This window comes from Phascolarctos cinereus, unplaced genomic scaffold (genome assembly GCF_003287225.1).
Source record: "Phascolarctos cinereus isolate Bilbo 61053 unplaced genomic scaffold, phaCin_HiC Scaffold_5;HRSCAF=322, whole genome shotgun sequence".
Taxonomy (NCBI): domain Eukaryota; kingdom Metazoa; phylum Chordata; class Mammalia; order Diprotodontia; family Phascolarctidae; genus Phascolarctos; species Phascolarctos cinereus.
Window position 1 is genome coordinate 27808636 of NW_027555958.1, and position 21616 is coordinate 27830251.

Here is a 21616-nt window from a genome sequence, read left to right on the forward strand (position 1 = left end):
AAGAAATAGGGGGAAAGAAAACCAATTCAGCAAAGCTAACCAATGTCGCATCTAGCAGTGTATGCAGTATCCATAGCCCTCCACCCCTGCAAAGAAGAGAGGGAGCTGCATTTTGGTCTTTTCTTTAGGGAAAAGCTTGGTCATTGTAGTTACATGGCATTCAGTTTGGGTTTTAAAAAGTGTTTTGAGATGCTTTGGGATTTTGTTTTTGTTTTTATGTTACTGTCATTTTTCCATCAACACTGCCTCCCCCCATAGAAATATCCTTTATATCAAAGAGAAACAGTTGAGCAAAATAAACTGGCAAATTGACCATGTACCTCTCTCCCTCCCTACCATTTTCTAGCAAGGGTCTTGCATGCAGGATCCCCAGCCCTTTGGGAAATGCCATGGGAAACACTGCTGTGTTGGAAAAATGCCTCCTTTCCTGGCCACTGAGAAGTGTGTGTATACCCTGCCTTATCCACAGTCCCCCACCCTTCTAACAAGAAGAAGTAAATATGTTTCATCACTATGGGAGTCTAGTTCTGGTGCTGAAAGGGCCCTCAGAGGTCATCTAGTCCAAACTCCTCATTTTACAGGTGAGGGAACTGAGGGGAGCTTAGAGAGGGGAGGAGGCTTGCCTACAGCGGCCTTGGAGCCAGGGATGCCTGGGTTCAAACTGCACCTCTGACCCATCCTAGCCGGTGTGACTCTGGGCAGATCCTGGAACCTCTCAGTGCCACCAGGTAACCACCAAGGCGATAAGTTTTCAGAGAAGGTGCTGATCTGCTTTGGGAGAGGGAAGCTCCCTACACCAATGGAATTATAGATTTTTTTGGGGGGGGGAAAGGAGGGGCAGGGTTACTTTTGACTCATATTGAACCCTCAGGCCTTTTGTGAACTTCTACCCAGAGATAATGTATGCAAATTGCTTAGTAAACCTTAAAACATCATGTAAATGCAAGCTCTTTTTATTAGCTCTAACTCCCCCAGCCTGTCTTTGTACATTGATTTCTTGAGCCCAAGTGAAGGGCTTCACATTTACCGCTATCTAATTTCACCTTTTTAGATTTGGTCCATTATTCTAGCCCAAATCAATCTCTGGATCCTTCTTGTCATCCACTGTGTTACCCCTGCCAACTCAGTGTTATCCACAAATCTGATCAGCATGCCATCTGGGCCTTTAGCAACAAACTTCCTACCAAAGGTAAAATGTCAAATAGAACAGGACTGAGGACAGAGCCCAGCAGTACTTTCTCTCCAAGTTGACATAGAACTGTTCACTAATAAATAATAAACATTCAGAGGGCAGCTAGGTGGTGCAGTGAATAGAGCACCGGCCCTGGAGTCAAGAGGACCTGAGTTCAAATCCAGCCTCAGATGCATAACACTTACTAGCTGTGTGACTCTAGGCAAGTCACTTAACTCCATTATGAAGGAAGGAAGGAAGGAAGGAAGGAAGGAAGGAAGGAAGGAAGGAAGGAAGGAAGGAAGGAAGATAGGAAGACAGATGGGTAGATTCACTTTGGGTCTGGTCAATGGACCCAAAGTTACAGTCCAAACTCTAACTGTACTGCTATTCTATAGGTTGTTTTAGAGTGGATGTCACTATTCTTCCATTCCCCTTTCCTCCAATTCTTCTGGCCACCTCCGGCATCTAGGGAATCTATTATCTTTCTGTTCTTTCTGACTTGTCTGGAACCAAGAGATGCTTTCTTTTTTTTTTTCCTATTATACAAATAGACCAGCTATCTCTACTGTCCTTAGCCTCTGATGACCCTCCCCCATCCCTGCCTGTCTACTTGTTCGAATTGGCATCGGTTAATAACAAGCACATGGAAGACAGTGCCTGTGGACGAAACGAAATTGTGTCGCCCACAATCGGTCCCCTCTCCGGCTTGCTGTAGACAGGCAGCCCAGTGACCTGTAACCCAGTTTCAGGCTAGCCTTTGTCTGATGCATGCTGAGGACGTGTATGGCAGGATTGGCTCGGGAGCCGCTGAGATTGAAATCAGGTCAGCTGAGAAAATTTGGAGAGGAAATCATCTGTTGGTTGTTTGACTTGTACGTTTTCCTCACTTCTTTCTTCTTGGTTGTCAAGGCCAGGATTATTTTCTCAAGAATTCTGGTCTGTTCTTTGTTTTCATGTTCCTGGGTGGAAGGAAATGCAGAGACAGATCTCTACCTGGAATGCTGGTGGGCCCGTGGAGAAGTAGGCCCCCTGGTATACTGCCGATGGGGCAGTGATTTGGTACGGTCTTTCTGGAAAGTGATATGGCCTTGTGTAATAGCTACGGAACTATTCATGCCCTTTGACCCTGTTATCCCACTAATAGGATTATACCCTAAGGATATTATTGGCAAGGAAAAAAGACCGAACTGTACCAAAATACTCCTAGCAACGTTATTTGTGACAGCAAAAGTCTGTAAACAAGCCGTAAGCCCAACAGACAGAGAATGGTTGAACCATGTGGGGCAGACAAGTTAAATGAAATATTATTGTGCCATAAGAAATGACAAATATGAAGAATACAAAGAAGGAGGGAGAGACAAATTAAGGAAGAAGAATCAGAACACGCCCACTGACTGCAGTGTTAATGTTAAAGAATAATAAAAATAATAACAACAATAACAAGAGAAAACTCCAAAGAAAAGTCACAGACTCAAGAGATCAGAAAGGGACATGGAAATGGAAAAAAAATAGTGTTTCTTGTTATTATTTTAAGGGGGAGGAAGAGGAGACATTTAAATGCCTACTGTGTGCCAGGCAATTATGCTAAGCACTAAATAACTGTTACCTCATTTGATCTTCATAACAACCTTAGGTGCTATTATTATTATCCCCATTTTACAGATGAGGAAACTGAGGCAGAAATTAAGTGACTTGCCCAGAGTCATGCAGCTGTGAAGTGTCTGAGGCTGGATTTGAGCTCAGGTCCTCCTGACTCCAGGATCAGTGCTCTCTCCACTGTGCCACCAGCTGTCCCCCCCCCCACTTCTTTTTCATCTCTAATGAGATACCTGATGCTGCTTCTCCTGCACAGTTAATCACTGATAATGTGGCACAGCTTACACCCGGCCGCCATTTATCTCTTGACTGCCCTTTAGGTGACCTGAAACTTGGTCTTTTCAGAAACTAGGATATGGCATGACTCACAGACATAAAGCACCTCCAGAGGAAAATGGATAATAAAAGGATGCAGCCAATTAATTTATGTCAATGACCAGTGATTCCGTTTGTGTGGGAATTCTTGCCCCTCCGGGCAGAGCTACCATCCTTTTATAGTCTTTGGGAGTTGCTTGAGGCTCTGAGAGGTTCTGACTACCTAGAGTCCCAGGTAGGATTAAATTGAGGTCTTTTGGTCTCCTGAGTTCAGCATTCCATCCACTCTGCCACACTCTTTCTCTAAAGTTAATATAATCTTTGCTAAATAAACTAATTTGGAGTTTATCACTATTTACAATTGTTCCTTTATCTGAATGTTTTTGTTGGCTAGGTTTAAAATTTTTTTTAAATTAAAGAAATTAAATAACTGTTTGGCATTAGCCAATTATAGTATTCAATTGAGCTCAACTGAATCCAGCTGCCTCAGTTTTTTTTTTTTACAGAGGAGGAAATTGAGGCACAGAGCAGTTAAGTGACTGGCCCAAGGTCTCACTTCTAGTAGTGTCTGAGCCAGGGATTGAATCTAACTCTTTTTGACTCAAGTCCAGCCCTCTATTCACTGCTCCACCCTGACTTTGTTGTGAGCAGTGGTAGCCTGGATGGAATCAAAAGGGACAGGCTTGTAGGGGGAAGAGAGAGGAAGGATAGTGAGAAGAAGATAACCCCTACACTTCAGTGCTTTGTCATGCTGGTGACCCTCACTCATCCTTCCTCCACTCACATGGATCAGAACCCACCCATACTTTCTCATCCTTGGCAAGGGTTGTCCACATCTTCCTACAACCTTTCCATGGAGGAGTGCCCCAGTGATTGGGAAAGAGGGACCTTCATCTAGCTTTTGTAACATTCCATGGGCACCAGTCCAGCTCTCTGACTGTCCCTCTCTTATCTCCTCCCAAGTGCAGCCAAAACTAGATAAACAATGTGATTGGGAAATCTTTTTTTAAATAAATATAAATACAACAAAGCATAGATGCTGTTAATGTGATTTCCTAAGTCGATATGTGACCCGCAGGAATCCTCACCATTTCTGTCTCAGTTTGACACAGCTGGACTGACAACCTCTCAGGTCTCTCCCGGCTCTGAGTGTGTCATGCCATGATCCAGACGAGGTCTATTAAACAATCGGTCTCATTACCTTGTTGCCATGCCTTGCTTTTCGTAGGTGAGATGGGAAAACTGAGGAAGAATTTAACTTGGGGTCCGCCCAGCAGCCCTCTCTTCTACCCTGGGGCTGGTGGGTGAGGCTCCCGTCTGGGGCAGGGATCCCAGTGGTCCCCTCACTAATCTGCCTCGGTTGTTGCTGTTGCAGGAAGGAGATGCCCTCGGCACCATGGAGAAGCTCTGTCGACAGCTGATGTACCATCTCAGCCCTCACTCCCAGTGGAAACGCCAGAGCCATATGAAGAGGAAATCCCAGGCCTGGTGAGTCCCCCTTGGGATCCTGTGGGGAAAGGGCTGCCACGGAATCAGAGGAGGGAGCCCAGCTGATTCTCAAAAAGTAATCCCTGCTCTGGCAAAACTAACACTTGGTCATTGAGTCTTTACCAGTGGGGGGAGAGGGGAACCTGTTACTTCCTGGGAAACCCATTCCAGCCTGGTCAGTGGGGAGGCCACCCTCCCCCGCTGAGGATGGCTCATGTATTGGAGCTGGACATCACCTCCCTGATTTACCACCTGTGTGACCATAGACAAGTACCTATTTTCCTGGGCCTCAGTTTCTTCATCTGTAAAATGGAGAGGTTGGGCTAGGTGGTCGCTGAGGTCCTTTTCAACTCTAGCACTATGATCTTATCATCCCATGTGATAGGAAGGACGTGCAGGAAGGAAGAGATGGAGTCCTCATCCTTAGCACCAAGTCTGATATGGGGGACGCCTATCCCCCCGTCCTAGGGAGATGCTCCACTTGACGGTCCCTGCCATTGTGAGCATCCCAGTCTGATGAGGGGAGGCCCAAGTGCTGCTCTCAAATAGTTTCAACCCTTGTCTTCAAAGAGCCCTGAACTTGATAAGGGGAATGTGGGGGAAGGGGCGTGGGCAGGAGAATGTCTCCCTCATCAGAGACACAGCCCCCCATCTCAGAATCCACAGACTGCGGCTCTCCAAACAGATGAGGTTGTCCTTTCTGATAGGAGAGATGTTATCCCCACCCTTGGAGACCTCTGAGTCTGGTGGGGAAGACCTGATCGCTGCCATGCCTTATGAAAAGACACCCAGTGCCTGCTCTTGGGGTGGGGGTGAGCCATGAGTCTTCTGGAAGACAGAAAGGGGTTTAAAAACATAACCGAGAGAATAGGTGATAAACTGGGGTGTGGACAGAGCCGGATGGGGCTGGAAACAAGACCCGTCCTTCCGGATGGTCTCTTCTCTGAGGGCACATTGCTGTAACATTGCTTTTTGGGGTTCTCCTCCTACCTGCCTGGCTGCTCCTTCTCTGTCTCCTTTGCAGGGTCATCATCCCTCACCCCTTTCTCCCTCACTTGTCCGTGCTCCAGGGCCTGGTCCCTGGTCTTCTTTTCTCTCCCCACGCCCCTCACACCTCCTGCTCCAAACATCCTCCACACAGCTGCCAAAGTGCAGATGTGACAGGGCCACCCACCCTCTCCTTTCAGTAAACCCCAGTGAGTCCTTATTCCCTTTAAGATGAAAGACAAGTCTGGTGTGTCACTGCAAACCCTTTCTAGACTGATTCCAGATCGTTCCGTGTCACACATACAACATTCCAAGGAGAGCCCATCTGTTCTTTGTACTGTTACTGACACACAAAGCCCCATCTCCTGTCTCTGGTTCTTTCTGGGCACAGGCTGCCCCCTTGTCTGGAATTTACTCTCTCTTTGCCTCTTTGCCTCTTCAAGTTTCTAGTTTCTTTCAACACTTGGCCCCCGAAGCCTTCCTGGCCTCATCCCCACAGCTGCTGCACCTCCCCGCATCCCATGAGTACCTTGGGTCCATTTTGTGTATTTTTGCCTATAACTATGTATTCATGTTGCCTCTCCTTAGTGAATGTAAGCTCATTGAGGGCAAGACCTCTCTCATTTTCCTCTTGGTAACTGACTGCCTGTGAGCCCAGGATCCAACATATTTGCCACTGCTCCAGTGGTTTTGTGATCTCCTAAATTCTGAGGTTCTGTGCCCACTCATTCCGTGTGACTCCTGTCCATGTCCTCCCATAATTACGCCCTAGGCAGTCCACCCAAGTGGTTGATTGATCTGTTCTCCTCATTTTCAGTCCCACTAGCCTTCTGCCCAAGCAGATGGTGGGCACTTTGGAGAGAAGGAAGTCCTGTGAATAGGAGAGCCTCAGGGGGCCGGCGAGATAAAGCTCCACTCTCCTGTTCCACGTCCTCCCTTCCCCAAATGCAGCCCCCGAGGGAACACCCAGATCTGTATGCATTGTTTCCCTGCCTCTCCCTGCCCAGAAACTGATTAGCCCTTGAGAGGGCAGGGAAAAACATAGTCATGAAAGGAAACAGAAATGAGAAGGAGCCAGAGAGGTAGAGAGAGGTAGGGAGGGAGAAGGAGATATTCCCCAGAGTAACAATTAATTAGCTGTCAGCTCAGAGGAGCAGCTGCATCTGGCTGGATCCGAATTGCCAGAGAGTGGGAAAGGTCGCTGGCTAATTGGTAGCTGGGAGGTAGAGCCCTGGATCCCCCACAAAAGGTTAGGTCCAGGGGCGATAGGGAGCCCAGCCCCAAAACTGCCCCCACTTTTCACAGAAGTGCCTTCCATCTCCCTTGAGAGCATGAAGCAGGAGTTCTCCTGATGGCAGCCTGGCCTGCACTGGGCCCAACTCCCCCTGCCCCAGGCTCAGCAGATTTCACTTCTGAATCTCTTGTACCTGGGGAAACACCAACCAGAACCTGCCTTTTGATGAGTCTGGAAATTCAGAGAAGCCTGGGGGAGAAGGAGCTCTGAGGCCCAGGTGGATTTTGTTCCAGATGGCTTTATTAGGAGAAAGTTACTGAACCAGAGGAGGGCAGGGAGCCTAAGAGGGTGGGGAGATGCCCACCCCACCCCCACCACAACTGATCTCTCTCAAGATTGTTTTTTGCCTTCGGGTATCTCAGGGAAGCCCTCGGGAGCGATCAATCGGGAAATCAAGCTTCAGTTTCTGCCCTTTGTATATTGGAAAAGGATGACACAGTCGTTCCCTGGGTTGTCGAGTTGTGAAGATGGAAGGATTTAATGTACACGAAAGTGCTTCAGAAACCATTGTTGCCCATAAAAGAGCCCCAATATATACATCTGGTTTAAAGTCCAGGTACAAAAAGTTTTATTAATGAGATAATAATAAACTGTGAGATAGGTAGTGCTTGAAGGCAGCTAGGTGATTCAGTGGATAGAGTGTTGGGTCAGGAAGAAGACTTGAGTTCAAATCCAGCCTCAGACATTTAGTAGCTGTGTGATCCTGGACAAATCATTGAACCTCTGTTTCATTATCCATAAAATGGAGATAATAATGGTCCCTGCCTCCCGGGATTGTGAGGATCAAATAAGAGAATATTTGAAAATGCTGACTATTATTATTGTTGTTATAAGTCAAGGCGGGGGAGATCAGAGATGGCTCTACAAACCAGGCAGGCTTTCTCCTGCAAACCACTTTCCACCTATATATAGCATAAAATGAAGAGAAAGCCCAGCTGCAGGACCCCGGCATGCGACTCAGTACCGACTAACCGCATTCCCTGTGAAGACAGAGTGTGCAGTCCTCTGCGAGAGTTGACAACATCTTACACCTAAGCTTTGTCCTGGAGATTTGTTCGTGCCAGTGAAGTGAAGGGCCCCTGGGGAGGACCAGAGCTTGCTATCTGAAGGTCAGCTGAGAGAGACTGGGAGAGAAGGAAAGACTTAGACACCACGGGAGGGGTGGGGGGAAGACGTGACTCACTCAATTTACACTGACATAGAGGCTGATTCTAAAATGAAGGGACTCATGTGAAGAGAAGGAAAATAGAGGGTCCCTCTCTCTTTGCCTCCACTCCATGGACCTCAGACAAATGCTGGGTTGCTTTTATTGGGATAGCAAAATGAGTCAGCTCTCAGAATATTTGTTTACTGGGAAGCCCAGGGAGTCCCATTAAGGGGACCCAAATTCATGGCAGGTGGGTTCATATGTGGAGGTGGGAGGATCTTGACCTCAAAAAGGGACAGATTCTTTCTCTTTCTAACTCTGTCCCTACCCTGAAGGAATTCCAAGGAAATCCCTAAAATGAAGGTTGGAGTGGCTTATGCTTAGGGTCCCCCCAAAATGTGAGCGACAGTGTCCATTTTAGAAAAAAAGGACTGGGTATCTCCCCCAAAGCTGGACATGCTCTCTAGCTCCTGGCCAAAGGACTGCAGTCCGACAAATCAGGGATGTGCCTGCTATATTAGGAAGCAGGAAAGTTAACTTGCCATTTGAGAAGGATGAGGCACAGGGATTGGAATAAAGGTCAAAGGTAGGGGGAAGTCCCCTCCTCTCAGGCACTGGCTCAAGCACAGCATTCCTTTGCCCCTCCCGCGCTGCCCTCCTCTTAGCCCCAGCCTGGGGCATGGCGATGGAGGGGGCACTGCATTTGGTCAATTTCAACGTCAATAAGCATTTATTTTTAAATAGACTTAATTGATATGGTTTGTTTTTACATTGCATAGATTTTTTTTATATTTACATAGATTTCCTCCTCCCTCCTCCCAGAGAGCCTTCCCATGTAACAAAGGATTTTTTTTTTAAGAAAAAGAGGAAGACAAAAATTCAGCAAAACTCATTAGGATGTTTCAAACAATCTGACATTATATGCCATGTCCCACCCACCCCCACCTCTGCAAAAACAGTTGGGAGAGGTGTCTTTTCTCTTCTTTGGTATCAAATTTATTCTTTGTAATTTCGCTATATTCATTTTTTTATTGTTTCAACAACACTGAACATCTGCTGTGTGCCTATCTCCCTGTGCTGGAGATAAAAAGAAAAAATGAAAGCCCTTTAGCCTTGAAGAGCTTTCTACCTGTGCTACAGGTGCCACGAATAGGTCCATGGAAGGAACAGCCACTGGGGAGGGGGCTATGATTCTCCTGATCCTTCTCCTGGTGGCAGGCCAGGTGGGCAAGGGGGAAGCAGCCCAGGGAGGGTGGGCACACACACACACACACACACACACACACACACACACACACACGGTAATGCTTTTTCCTTCTACTTCGTCCTCTCCCCACTGCCGTTAGCCCAGGGCTGCCCATCTGGCTCCTCTGGGCTGGCCAGGGTTCAGGTTCAGTACCCCCAGGATGGAGCTCAGCATCTAATCCAAACCTTGATGGGCACATGTGTGTAGAGGACCTAAATAGACGTGGGCCCCTGACACAAGGCCTGGGGTGCACTCTGTACAACGCAGGGACGTGGGGCATGGAGAGGGAGGAGGGAGGCCGCCAAGAAGGCACCCAGGGGAGTGGCGTGGTAAGAACAAGGAGGGACATGGACAAGCCATCGCCTGATTCCCTATGAGTCATGGTGCTGAACAGTCTTAGGGGTGGAAGGGACCTGGACGTCACAGGAGTCCAACGCCCATATTTTACAAGGGAGGAAACTGAAACCCAAGAGAGAGGAAATAAATTGTCCAGGGTCACACAGTGCCTTTGTGGCAGAGCTGGGACCCTCCCCCAAGCTAGTCCTTTGCATTAAACCACCACCTGCCTCCTAGATCAGTCTCCTCGGTGGTCTGAGGACCATCTGGCTCTGAGAGCATTTTCAGGGAGAGTGAGAACCACAGAGATGCCCCTGCAACCTCCCCCCCAGTCCCATCTCTGCAAAGTCCCTTCCATGGCCTCCTAAGGGCCATGGCAGTTTTAAGGCCTTTCTTTCTGAGGGCCTCATCCTCCTGAGCACTGAGGCTCATCATTTCAGAATCATCCTGAGACAGACTGAGTATTAGACCTGGGTTCAAATTCAGCCTCAGACTTTTATTGACTGTGACCCCAAGCAGGTCATCTCCCTCAGCCTCAGTTTCCTCATCTGTAACATAAAGGGGTTGGACTCAAGGGCTCTGAGTCCTTCCCCAATTCTTCTCCTCCCTCTCCTTCCTCCCATACCAGGGCCTACCTCCATGGTATCCATCCCTTCCTCTCCATCCAAACAGCCACCAACCCAGTTCACTGAAGCACCTATAACCTCTCACCTGCATTAGTGAACCAGCTAGCAGCTAGCAGCTAGGTGGCACAGTGGATAGAGTGCCTGGCCTGGAGTCAGCAAGACTCATCGTACTGAGTTCAAATCTGGCCTCAGACACTTACTAGCTGTGTGATCCTGAACAAGTCACTTCACCCTGTCTGCCTCAGTTTCCTCATCTCAGGCTGGAAATTCGTTTCACTCAGTGTTTTTGTGAGTTCTGCTGCTCTAGAATTTGTTTAGAGCCATTTTTACTGGTATTGGAGGGGTTTGGGGAAGAGCTCACACAAGTCACTGCTTTTATTCCGCCATCTTGGCTCCATCCCTCCCAGTTTCCTCATCTCATCCTCATCAAAAGGGCAGAGAAGGAAATGGCAAACCACTCCGGTATCTTTGTCAAGAAAACCCCAAATGGGGTCACGAAGAGCAAGACCCGGCTGAAAAACAAGTAAACAACCACAACCCAACTAATCTCCCTGACTCTCTTCTCTTCTGTCTCCAGGGCAGCCTTCCCTCGGCTGCCAAAGTCATCTTCATTGTGATTCATTCTCTCCTCAATCTGGCTCCAATCTAAATTTCCAGACTAATTTTCCCATCACTCCCCTTCCCATACTCCACACTGCAGCCAAATTGGCCTGTTAACCTGATCTCCTCTTGCACTGGCCTGCCTCTGGGGATTTGCCTGGTCTTCCCCAGTGCCTGGGACATGCTTCCTCCTCTCCTCCAACCTAACTCTCCAGGAGTATTCTGAGTTACTTCTCACCATCCCCCCACCTTCATTCTCTCTCTGTTCCAGCCAGACTGGACCTCTAACTGTCCCTCTGAACTTGACATTCCAACTTCCACTTATGTTCATTCAGATGCCTGAGATATTCTACCAATAAAACCCTTCTCTTTAAGGGCCACAAAACTCAGGCACCGCCTCCTTCCATTCATTGCACCTCAGCTGAAAGTGTTTTCTCCCCCCCCCCCAAATGATCTTTCTTCTCCATCTGGATCTCTAATTTGCGCCCGGTATAGTCCACTTTACTCTATACTTATATTGCCCATATTGGAAAGACAACATGGAAAGAGTATTGGCTTTGGAGTCCGAAAACCTGGGAAACCAGGATTCAGAATCCTGACTCTGCCTCTAACTACCTGTGTAACCTTGGAAGAACCTCTTACCTTCTTCCTCATACCCAGAAGATCACCTACTTACGTATGTGCACCTTGTTTCCTTAGAGAACTCCTCAGGAGAGGATTTGGCAAGCACTAATTTTTACATGCGTTAGAAAATATTCTCAGAAAGATCCCATACCCCGGAGGTCAACCTAGAATCATGGAACCTCAGCGATGGAAGGAGGCCCAGAGGTCAGCTAGTACAATCCAGATGAGAACAGGAAGAAGTGCCTGCATCAGCAACACTCTTCTTTGGGATCAAGGTCCTGCCCTTGACTCTTGGGAACTGTACACATTGCCCTACATGAGTGGCTTATTTGCTATGTTTCATTACATACATTGCCCCATTTCATTGTATACATTGTCCTCAGGGGTGGCATATTTGCTACGTTTCATTGTATGCACTGCCCTATATGGGTGCCATATGTTATGTTGCCCCATTGGACTGTGAGGTCTTTGAGGGTAAGAACAGTCTTTCCTTGTCATTTGTATCCCAAATAGTACAGTGCCTGGCACAGAGTAAGCCTTTAATAAATGCTGGCTGTATCTTTCTATTGACTTCAGTAAGTCAATCAACAATCATTTATTAAGCATCTGCTTTGGGCTGGGCACTGTGCTGAGCTCAGGGTTTACACATACAAAGAGTGAAACAATTCCCCCCTCTTAGGAGCTTACATTCTAACCCCCAATGTCTGTCCTTTAATTACGTTGACAGCCAGTCTGTCTGTCCCCTTAAATCTTCTCCAGATTAACCCTCCTTAGTCCCTGACAGCCCTGCTGGCTTTTCATATTTAAATGTTCCCTGAGTTTCTGTTAGAGTCAGGGTCAGGGTTACAGCTGGACACTGGGCATTCTGACCCAGTGTGCCCTCCCTCCACTAATGTTGGGCTCCTCCTGCCTGCCATAAGGGGGAAATGACTTTAATGGCGAGCACTTAGGCCAGGGGAAAACAGACATTAACGCAAATTGTCAAATTAGCTCCTGCCATGGACTGTCTCTTTATCTCACCTGTCTCTGGCTGTTTGTTCAAACCTGAGGCATTCTGGGTACAGGAACAGAGCAGGCGAGGATCCTGCTGGGTTAGGGCAGAGATGCTTATGATTGGGGTCACCCAGACTTGGCCAGTGAAAGCAGAGAAAGCCAAAGGAAGGCCCCTCCAGAGGCTGTTTAATGCTTCCCTCTACCTTCCCGGGGGGAAAGGAAGCTCCTTGCCGTGCTTAGAGATCCCCAGGAAAGGGGAGTCCCTGGCTTCCCAGCTGTTGCAGATGGCACAGAATCATGGCGTTTCTAGAGCTGGATGGGACTTGAACAGCCGTCTGGTCGACCCCATGTTCCCTCCACCCCCAAAATGCCCACTTCAGCACACCTGACAAATGGCCTTGCAGCCTCTGCTTGAAGATCTGCCATCTTCCAAGGTCATTCTCCTTTTGGACAGCCTTAATTGCTAGGAAGAACTTCCTGCCACGCGCCTACATTGGTGTCTGCAACCATCTACTGCTTCTGGTTCTGCGGGGCTAAACAGAGCATGTCAGCAAGGCTAATCCCTCTTCCTTGGAACAGTCATCCCGAGACTTGGAGACAACTGTCAAGCTTGGAAAGACAGTGTGGTACAGTGGAAAGCAGGCTGAATTCGGAATCAGAAGACCTGACTCTTCCATCTACTACTTGTGTGACCTTGGACAAGTCACTTTCTCTCTTTGTGCCTCAATTTCCTCATCTGTAAGGATTGGACTAGGCGGCCCCTTCTAGCCCTAAACCTGTAATCCTTTGTACACCTTTGTACACCAGTGAGTAGGGCACCTAAGGTAGAGAGAAAAGGAGAATTTAGGAGAAGAAAGATGAGTGTGGCACCACGGAGACAGCATTCAGCGTTGGTAGTGAAGGCAGCATAACTGGGGTCAGTCCCCACCTTTGACATTTCCTATACAACTTTTGGACAAGTCACTTCCGTCCCTGGGTCTCAGTGGAATGGAGGAGTGGGACTAGGTGGTTTCTGGGGTCTATGCCAGCCGCCATCTGTGATCCTAAAAGACAGTGGGCCAGCGGGAGAGAGAAAGGCAGAGGCTTCTCCAAGGACGGCATGGACAGGGGTGCGGAGGCAGGCTCAAAGGCAGACACGAGGAGGAGAGGCTTTAAAAACAGCATATCCCAGGGCAGGCTTCCTAGTCTTCTGCTGTGTCCTGGCCCCCCCGGGGCAGACAGCCCATGGACGCCTTCTCAGAATCATATTTTTAAATGCGTCAAATAAGATATACAGCATTCCAAAGGAAACCAGTCATATTGAAACACATTTGTCAAAATATTTCTTTAAAAAACAAGTTCACAGACGCCAGGTTAAGAGAGGAAAGAGAAAAAGAGGAATGATGGGAAGGAAGAGATGTAAGGTGAGAGAGCTGGGGAAAGAATAAAAGAGGGGAGGCGCAGCTAGGTGGCGCAGTGGATAGAGCACCAGCCCTGGAGTCAGGAGGACCTGAGTTCAACTCCGGCCTCAGACACATAACACTCACTAGCTGTGTGACTCTGGGCAAGTCACTTAACCCCAATGGCCTCATATTAAAAATAATAATAATAATAAAAGAGGGAGAGTAAAGGAGGGAGGAGGGGTGGGGGGGGACAAGAATAAGGGGTGGGGTCAGAAGAGAGGGCCAGATGGGGCCAAGAAGAGAAGGGGTAGAGAGAGGAAGAGGAAAGAGGGGGCTGAGCAGTGGCTGAAAGGAGGACAATGGGGAGCTGACAAGGCCTAGAGTGGTGGATACCCTCCTGCCTCCTTTTGGGCCAGGAGCTGCAGGGAGGTCATGCCCACAACAGTGATTACAGAGCAGGTATTTCACAGCCTGCTTGGCTGGCCTTGGGCCCTGGAAGCTCCAGGTCCCTCCTGCTCCCCTGTGTTTCTAATTAGAAAACTCATTCCTCTCTGGGAGCCTGCAAAGTGAGTGCCTTTAAGCCGTGAAGAGGTTGGGAAATGCTTTTCCAGCCCAGCCAGGAGTAGGAGAGGCAGGTGGGAGCCAGGTTGCCAGCAGGGCAGTGGGGAACCAGGATTGCTGCCTGGCTTTCCCCCACTTCTGGCTGTGTTATAGATTTTGGCCAAGGATACATTTCACCTCCTTCCCAAGGACAAAGTAGAAAATGGCACTGTTGATGCTCTGGCCTGGAAGAGAGCTCAGAGGTCATCTGGTCCATTCCCCTATCTCCAAGCAAGGCAGACCCACCCCTCTGTTGAAGCAGATTGGGGGGGGCAAGGAAAAGGAAGGAGAGGGCTGGAGGATGGGCCAGAGAAAGGGGCTTGGCCTATCTTTAAGCCCCGTTTTCCAGTGTCTCACCCTTTTCACTGAAAGGTACCATCTAACACCTGACTAATTTAATTCCCATTGGCTGCGTGCAGTTTCTCTCCTCTTAAAATGTGATCCTGTGCTTTCTGTGTGTCCTAGAACCAGCCAACAGGGAGCTTCATCTGGAGGCTTCTTAGGATTCTAACTGGTATCTCCCATGCTCTTAAAAGCAAACCAATTAAGCAGGTCAAGAGAGACAGTGCTAGAGGGCAGTAGACACTCTCCATGGTGAAGAATTGAGAACAAGAAGGAAGTAGGGTGGAGAGAGACATAGAAAGAAAGAGAAAGAAGAGAGAGAGGGGAGAGAGAGTGAGAGACAGAGACAGAAAGTCAGAGACAGAGAGAGAGGAGAGGGACAGAGACATAGAGAAAGTAAGAGAGAAGAGAGAGAGACAGGTATAGAGAGAGAGAAAGAGGAAGAGTGAGAGAGATAGAGACAGAGAGACATAGAAAGAGAAAGAAGAGAGAGAGGGGAGAGTGACAGAGAGAGACAGAAAGAGACATAGAGAGAAAGGAGGGAGAGAGAGAGTAAGAGAGAGAGAGATGGGAAGAGACAGTGACAGAGAAGGAGAAGGAGAAAGAGGAAGAGGAAAATGATAGTTGGAGGAAGCAGGGAAAGGTGAGCCCCTAGGGCCATAGGTTTCCCACTCCTTGGCCAGGATCTGGGAACCTAAGAAACAGTGTGATTCTGCCATTCAGGCTGAAGCAGCCTCCCCAGTGGGGCCAAGCTCCAGGAAGTACCAGGTGGGGCATGCCACAGAGCCCTAGAATCTCCAAGCTCTAAGTATCAGGCCCCCTCTCTTTAATCCTCAATCTCTCTTTCCATCCTGCATCTTTCTTTCGCCGATGCTGATTAACATACCCAAATCTTCTTCCTTCTTGAAAAACAAACCCCAAACCCTCCCTGGACGCCCTTCCTTTCTCAACCAAACTTGGTACCACCACTGTCTTTCCTCTCATTCTCTTCTTAAGCCCCTGCACGTGGGACACACACACACACACACGCACACACACACACACACACACACACACACACACACACGTGTGTCTGGTTTCCCATATCACTCTGGATGAAAACCAATAATCTTTTAATTGCTTCTCAGTCCTCATCCTCACTGGTCCCTCATCCACCTTGACCACCCTTTCCTCCTGGTTATTCTCTCCTTTCTGGCTTTTTCTTTATAGTTTTTTCTTTTTTTAATTCAATTTTTATTTTTTCCTAAATTTCCTGAAAGCCAAAATTTCTGATATTCATTTTTAAAAACCTCAAGTTCTGGGGCAGCTAGGTGGCACAGTGGATAAAGCACTGGCCATGGATTCAGGAGGACCTGAGTTCATATCCAGCCTCTGACCAAATATTTGAGTCTTACTAGGTGACCCTGAGCAAGTCACTTAACCCCAATTGCCTGAATAAATAAATAAATAGTGTTTTGGTATAGATAGGGCCTTTTCCTTTTTTTTTTTTTAAATCTCTTTGGGATACAGCCTGGTAGTGGTTTTGCTGGGTCAAAAGGCATGCACAGTTTTATAGCCCTTTGGGCACAGTTCCAAATTGTTCTCCAGAATGGTTGGATCGGTTTGCAGCTTTCTGGGTTTTTCTGACACGTCTGACTTTTCTTTCTCAGTCTCCTTTGATGATTCCTCATCCCCGTTATGCCCAGGGCTATGTCCTGGGCCCTCTTCTCTTTCCTCTCCATACTTGAGCTGACTTCATTAGCTCCCACTGGTTCTTTCACCACTTCTATAGAAATGATTCCCAGATCTATACGTCCAGCTCAAATCTCTCCTGAGTTCCAGTGCTACATCACCAGCTGCCTGCAGGATATTTAGGACTGGATGTTCTATAGGAATTGCAAGCTCAGTATGTCCAAACCAGAATTCGTTATCTTTTCCCCTAAATCCACCCCACTTCCAAACGTCCCATTATCGTTGAAGGCACCACTGTCTTTTCAAGCCATAGGCACCCTTGAAGTCATTATCTTTGAGGGCAAATCCTGTTTTCTGCTTTTGTCTTTGTATCTCCATCACTTAGCACCTGTGCCTGGCACATGGTAGGTATGTAATTGATGCTTATCATTCATTACTGCTCATGTGCATTATTGTTCACACCATTGCTCATATTGTTAATGTCCATTGATTGACAGGGAAACTCTAGGCAAAAAATAGATTCTTCTCCTATCCCCCTCCCAACCCCAATCTATATTTTCCTCTTCCTATCTGCCCCACCTTCCTGGTCTCTGACTGTCATCATCATGCCTGGCCTCTGATAAACATCCTCCCTCACTCCCCCAGCTATGTTAGACTGGGTATAGATAACTGTGGTTCTTGCTCAGGGTCTAGGGCCAAGCTAATGGAGCTGGGACAAACCAGGAAGGGATAAGCCAGGAAAGATAACATCACAAATCAGTAGCAGAGCCATTCTTAGAAGCAAGGTCCCGGACTCCTATCCCCAGCAGGCTCTTTCTGACAGTTTATAGGATGACTAAAGACATCTTGGCCAAGTGGGTAAAGAATCATCCTCAGAATCAGAAAGATGTGGGTTCAAGTTCTGCCTATGATATATACTAGTTGTGTGACCCTGGACAAGCCACTTAACTTCTCAAGCAGCTCTCTGAGACTGTGAGAAAGAGGAGTGCCTCTGGAACCAGAGACCTGAGTCCAGTTGCCACCTCTGATAATTCCTGTTTGACCTTGGGGAAAACATTTAACCTCCTTCTCCCTCAGTTTCCCTATCTGTAAAATGAGAGGGTGATAGTACATGGTTCCTTCATAAGTGCCCTCTAGCACAAGGTCAACAATCCTATGCTCCTAATTTATGGAGCAGTTATTGAGCAGCATTGACTGAAGGCGTTGCCTCAGTTCCCCATACCAATGAAATCCTGGGTGGCAAAATGCTCACTCTAAGCATTTCATTCCCTCCAGTGTGGAACTCCCCAGGCTTGTCCCTCAGTCTCCTGGATGGTGATGGGGGAGTGCCTGACAGTGATCATCCCCTCTCTGTATGAAGGAGTAAATGGCAAGATCCCAGCTCTGTCTCCATCCCAGCCTGAAAGGCCTGAGCTTGAGGGAATCACAGGCAAAGTGGTCCAGGCCTAGAGAGGTTAAATGTCTCAAGCAGGGTCACACTACCAATAAATGACAGAAATGGGATTTGAATCTAGGACCCTCTGACTCTAAATGTAGCCCTCTGTCCCCTATGCCCACTGCCTTTCATGTCAGAGCTAGATCTTTCCTGCTTAAGGCCCTGGTTACAGGGAAGCAGGGGTTGGGGGTGGGCAGTGAGTGTTTGCTTGGCAACTGAGGCAGTCTGGTTAGAGGCAGCACTTTGGGGGTCTGTTGTGTGCTGGGGCAGGGAACACATGCTCATGTGTGAATGACGTGTGATGTTTGGCAAAAATCTAACTTTTCTGAGGGAAGGTCTAAAGTTTCTTGGAGTGTGCAGCTGATCCAGCCGGACCCATAAACCCTGAATGGCTTCAAAAACAATTTCCCCTAATTTGGCAGAAACATTTGGAAAATCTGCTGCACTTGCCACATGGCCTTCTTGGGCCGGCAGGGTTGGGACTGGAAGGAGGGGAAGGAGAAGGAGAAGTACCAGAGTAGGGAGAAGAGTGGGGGTAGAGCCAGAAAAGCAGGGGGAGGGGTTGGGGACAGTGGATGGATGAAGGCAGAGTCAGAGAAGGTGGGAAAGAGAGCTGGTGGGGCTGCAGCCTGATTAGCCAGGGGCTTTCAAGGACAGAAGTGCCCCCCAGTGCCTTCCCCCTCCTTCTGTGGCCCAGGGACTTCAGGGGCCCAAGGCCAGGGTTTCCTTGAGGTCTCTAGATTGCAGTTTTGAAAATTCATTTAATTTCTGCTCAGAAAAATAGTTTAGGAACACATCTCTCTCTCTCTTGTCAACTCCATTGTGGCCCATGTTTTCCTGGGCCCTGGGCTGGGCAGGGAGGGTCCTCCAGGTCAGGATGAAGTTTGGAAAAGAGCATTCAGGAAGCAGAGATTCTGTCCTGGAAAACGTCCAGGAAGATGGGGAAAGTATGAACCTTGTTCCCAGGGCGCTTCTGGCCGTGTGGGAGGTCCTACCCCGTCCCCTAGGGGTTTCTGTGCGTGGGGAAGGTGTAGCCCAACCCCATACCAGACACAGTCACTGATCGAGACAATACCATGGTGGGTACCTGGTCTTTAGTGCTTCTCCTCAGGGCGAGTCCCATGGACGAAAGGAACATCCCCAGACCCAGAAAGCACCCGCCTGGCCAGCTGAGCTCCTGACCCCTTTTTCTCCAGATGTGTGAATTGTACCCCACCACCCCAGCCCTTCTGCCATCGGAGGAGACTCTTGGCCCCCTCTGCCTGAGGCCAGGCGTGGGAGGGGCTCCCCTAGTGTGGAGGGAAAGAGGGCCCAAGCTGGCTCTGGGAAACAGACTTCAAAGTAGACCCGAGCCCAATGGCATCAAAACATGTGGCTCACACACCAGGAGTCCAGCCTCAGCAATAGTGGGGGGTGGGGGGAGGGGTCCCCATGGCACTAACAACTACCTCGTGTGCTGGCTGCTTAGCTCAGCTGGTTGGAGGCCCCAGGCCCCAGGCCCCAGACCTTGGCCAGCTGCCTCAACAATGGTGCCGCTCAGCCACAAGGGGGTCAGATGAGAGAGGAGGGGGCTGAGCACTGCTCTGCTCCTGCTTACTGAAGGCTATTCAAAACAAGCATGGCAGGGCTCCCGCAAAGCTTCTGAAAGGAAGGCCCGACTTCAGTCTTTTTCTTTTCTCTTTTTAAAACATCAATCCAATAATGAGCTGTAAGGAACATAAAGATCACAAGACCATCTCTTCATTCATTCATCCCCAACTAGTAATGGAGCTCTGGAGCAGGAAACCAGAAGAGAGCTGAGCTCAAATCCCACTGCTGACAGTTATGCCCCTCTCTCTAAGCCTCAGTTTCCCCATCTGTAAAATGAGGAAACTGCACCAGATGGCCTCTGAGGGCCCTTCCAGCTCTAAGATCTGTGATCCCATAGGCAAAAGTGTCATTTAGTTCCATTTGACAAGTCTCTGTCTGGGTGTGAGAGGCGCCATGGTAGGCTCTGAGGATACCCACCAGAAGCGGGAGGGACCACGTGGAGGAGAGAGAACACTGGTGTGGGCGTTAGGAGATCTAAAGCAGTGCCACTTACTAGCTGGTACACTCTTGGGCCAGACCCTGGGCCTCAGATGAAGGGGTCGGCCCTCAAATGCTCTGCCTCTTGGATTCCATGAAGCTGGCTGGATTCCCAGAAGGGTGGGCCCACATCTTCCCTTGACCTGCTGCTGACTCCCTGCTGTCCACTGCCCGGACTTTGAGGGTGAGTGGTCTGGGGAACTGGAGGGTAGAGGGGGAGAATCAGCGTCCTAGATTTAGAGCAGCAAAGCCCTTAGAGGTTATCTGGTCTAACACCCCCATTTTACAGGTGAGGAAACTGAGGACAGAGAGATGGAGCGATGACCAAGTTCACATAATAACTGTCAGAGATAGGGTTTGAACCTGCTTCAAAGTCACTGAGGCAGGATTTGAACCCAGGTCTTCCTGACTCCACAACCAAAATTCTATCCCCTGGTTCCCATGAGAATGATCTGGGTCACCCCTCACTTTACAGAAGAGACTACAGTCAAACCAGTCTCTGCCCTCCTATCGGTAAGGGGAGAAGGGAAGAGGGAGACTCATGCCAGGAGATAGGAGCCCGCACGTTCTATGGGAGCAGGGCTGGGGGTGTTCTGCACAGGATTCTAGTTTCTCATGCTCCCAGCAGCTTCAGCTCCCTACCCCCACCTAGAGCCATTCCCAGGCTCTTCTGGAGAGCAGATGACCAGTCAGAGCCCCAGGAAGATGGATTTTTATTTCAAAATCCTTACTATTGATCAGCCTATGGCTGTGCTTGGGAGAGAGGGGAGGGGGTGGAAGGGATTCTCTTTGGAGCTGGAGGTGGGGGAAGGCTCTGACTCTCTGGCCAGAAAGGGACTTGGAAGGGAGCTCCTGTCCCATGGCGGGGCTGCCTTTGTTAGCCCCCGGGCTGGCAGTGAGAGACAGAGACTGAGAGACAGAGAAACAGGCAGGATTTAGAAGGCTGGGGATGGAGGAGCGGGGCAGAAGGAGGGGGCCAGAGAGGCACTGTCAATAGCATGAGATCTGTGTGGCCCAATGCGGCTTTGAGTTCTATGGGAAGGGGCCTTGCTTTGCACGTGGGGGAAGGAAGGAGGGGTTCCTCCAGTCATGAATATGTCACATAACTGTAAAACAAACCTCATATGGGACAGAAAACAAGAGCTGGGCATTGAAGGGAATGCCAAGGATAGAGGGCCAGGGATAGAGCCCGGACCTAGGATTTCATTGGTGTAAGAAATTCTGATTCTAGAGTACTGAGTGGGGCAGTGACTAGCCCAAGGCCACACGTCCACACACAATCAGACGGCTCCCTGCCTGGTCTCTGTTCACCAGCCCTGCCTGGCCCTGGCCACCCAGTCTGAGCTGGTCATGCAGGTGGTCTAACCTTTTGTAAAGCAAAGAAATCGTTTTGTGAAGTTATCATTCCCCAGCTTTTCTGTGGTGCACACCTGGGTTTTTGTGCCTAGAGCTAAGCTGGGCATATGGGTGTGGGCATGTAGGCATGTGTGAGAGGCAGAAAGCCCCAGGGGGCTGGTGCGTGTTTGATGATGTGTTTGAATGTTCAGGTCGGAATCCACGTGGTGACTTAGAGCCAGTGCTGTAGCAAGGGTGTGTGTGTGTGTGTGTGTGTGTGTGTGTGTGTGTGGTGTGTGTGCACATCTGTGAGGCTTGTGTAGCTACTCCGAGGACTGTGTCTAATGCGCTCACTCAG

General features: G+C 48.9%; 1 protein-coding gene across 1 annotated transcript in view; it reads left to right on the forward strand.

The window, feature by feature from the left end:
- Window positions 1–21616, forward strand: part of LRRC75A (leucine rich repeat containing 75A) — a 120341-nt gene that overhangs the window by 89489 nt on the left and 9236 nt on the right. Inside the window, exon 3 of the mRNA XM_021007003.2 lies at window positions 4461–4573. Within this exon, the coding sequence (XP_020862662.1) occupies window positions 4461–4573 (113 nt within the window). The remainder of the gene's footprint in view (window positions 1–4460; window positions 4574–21616) is intronic.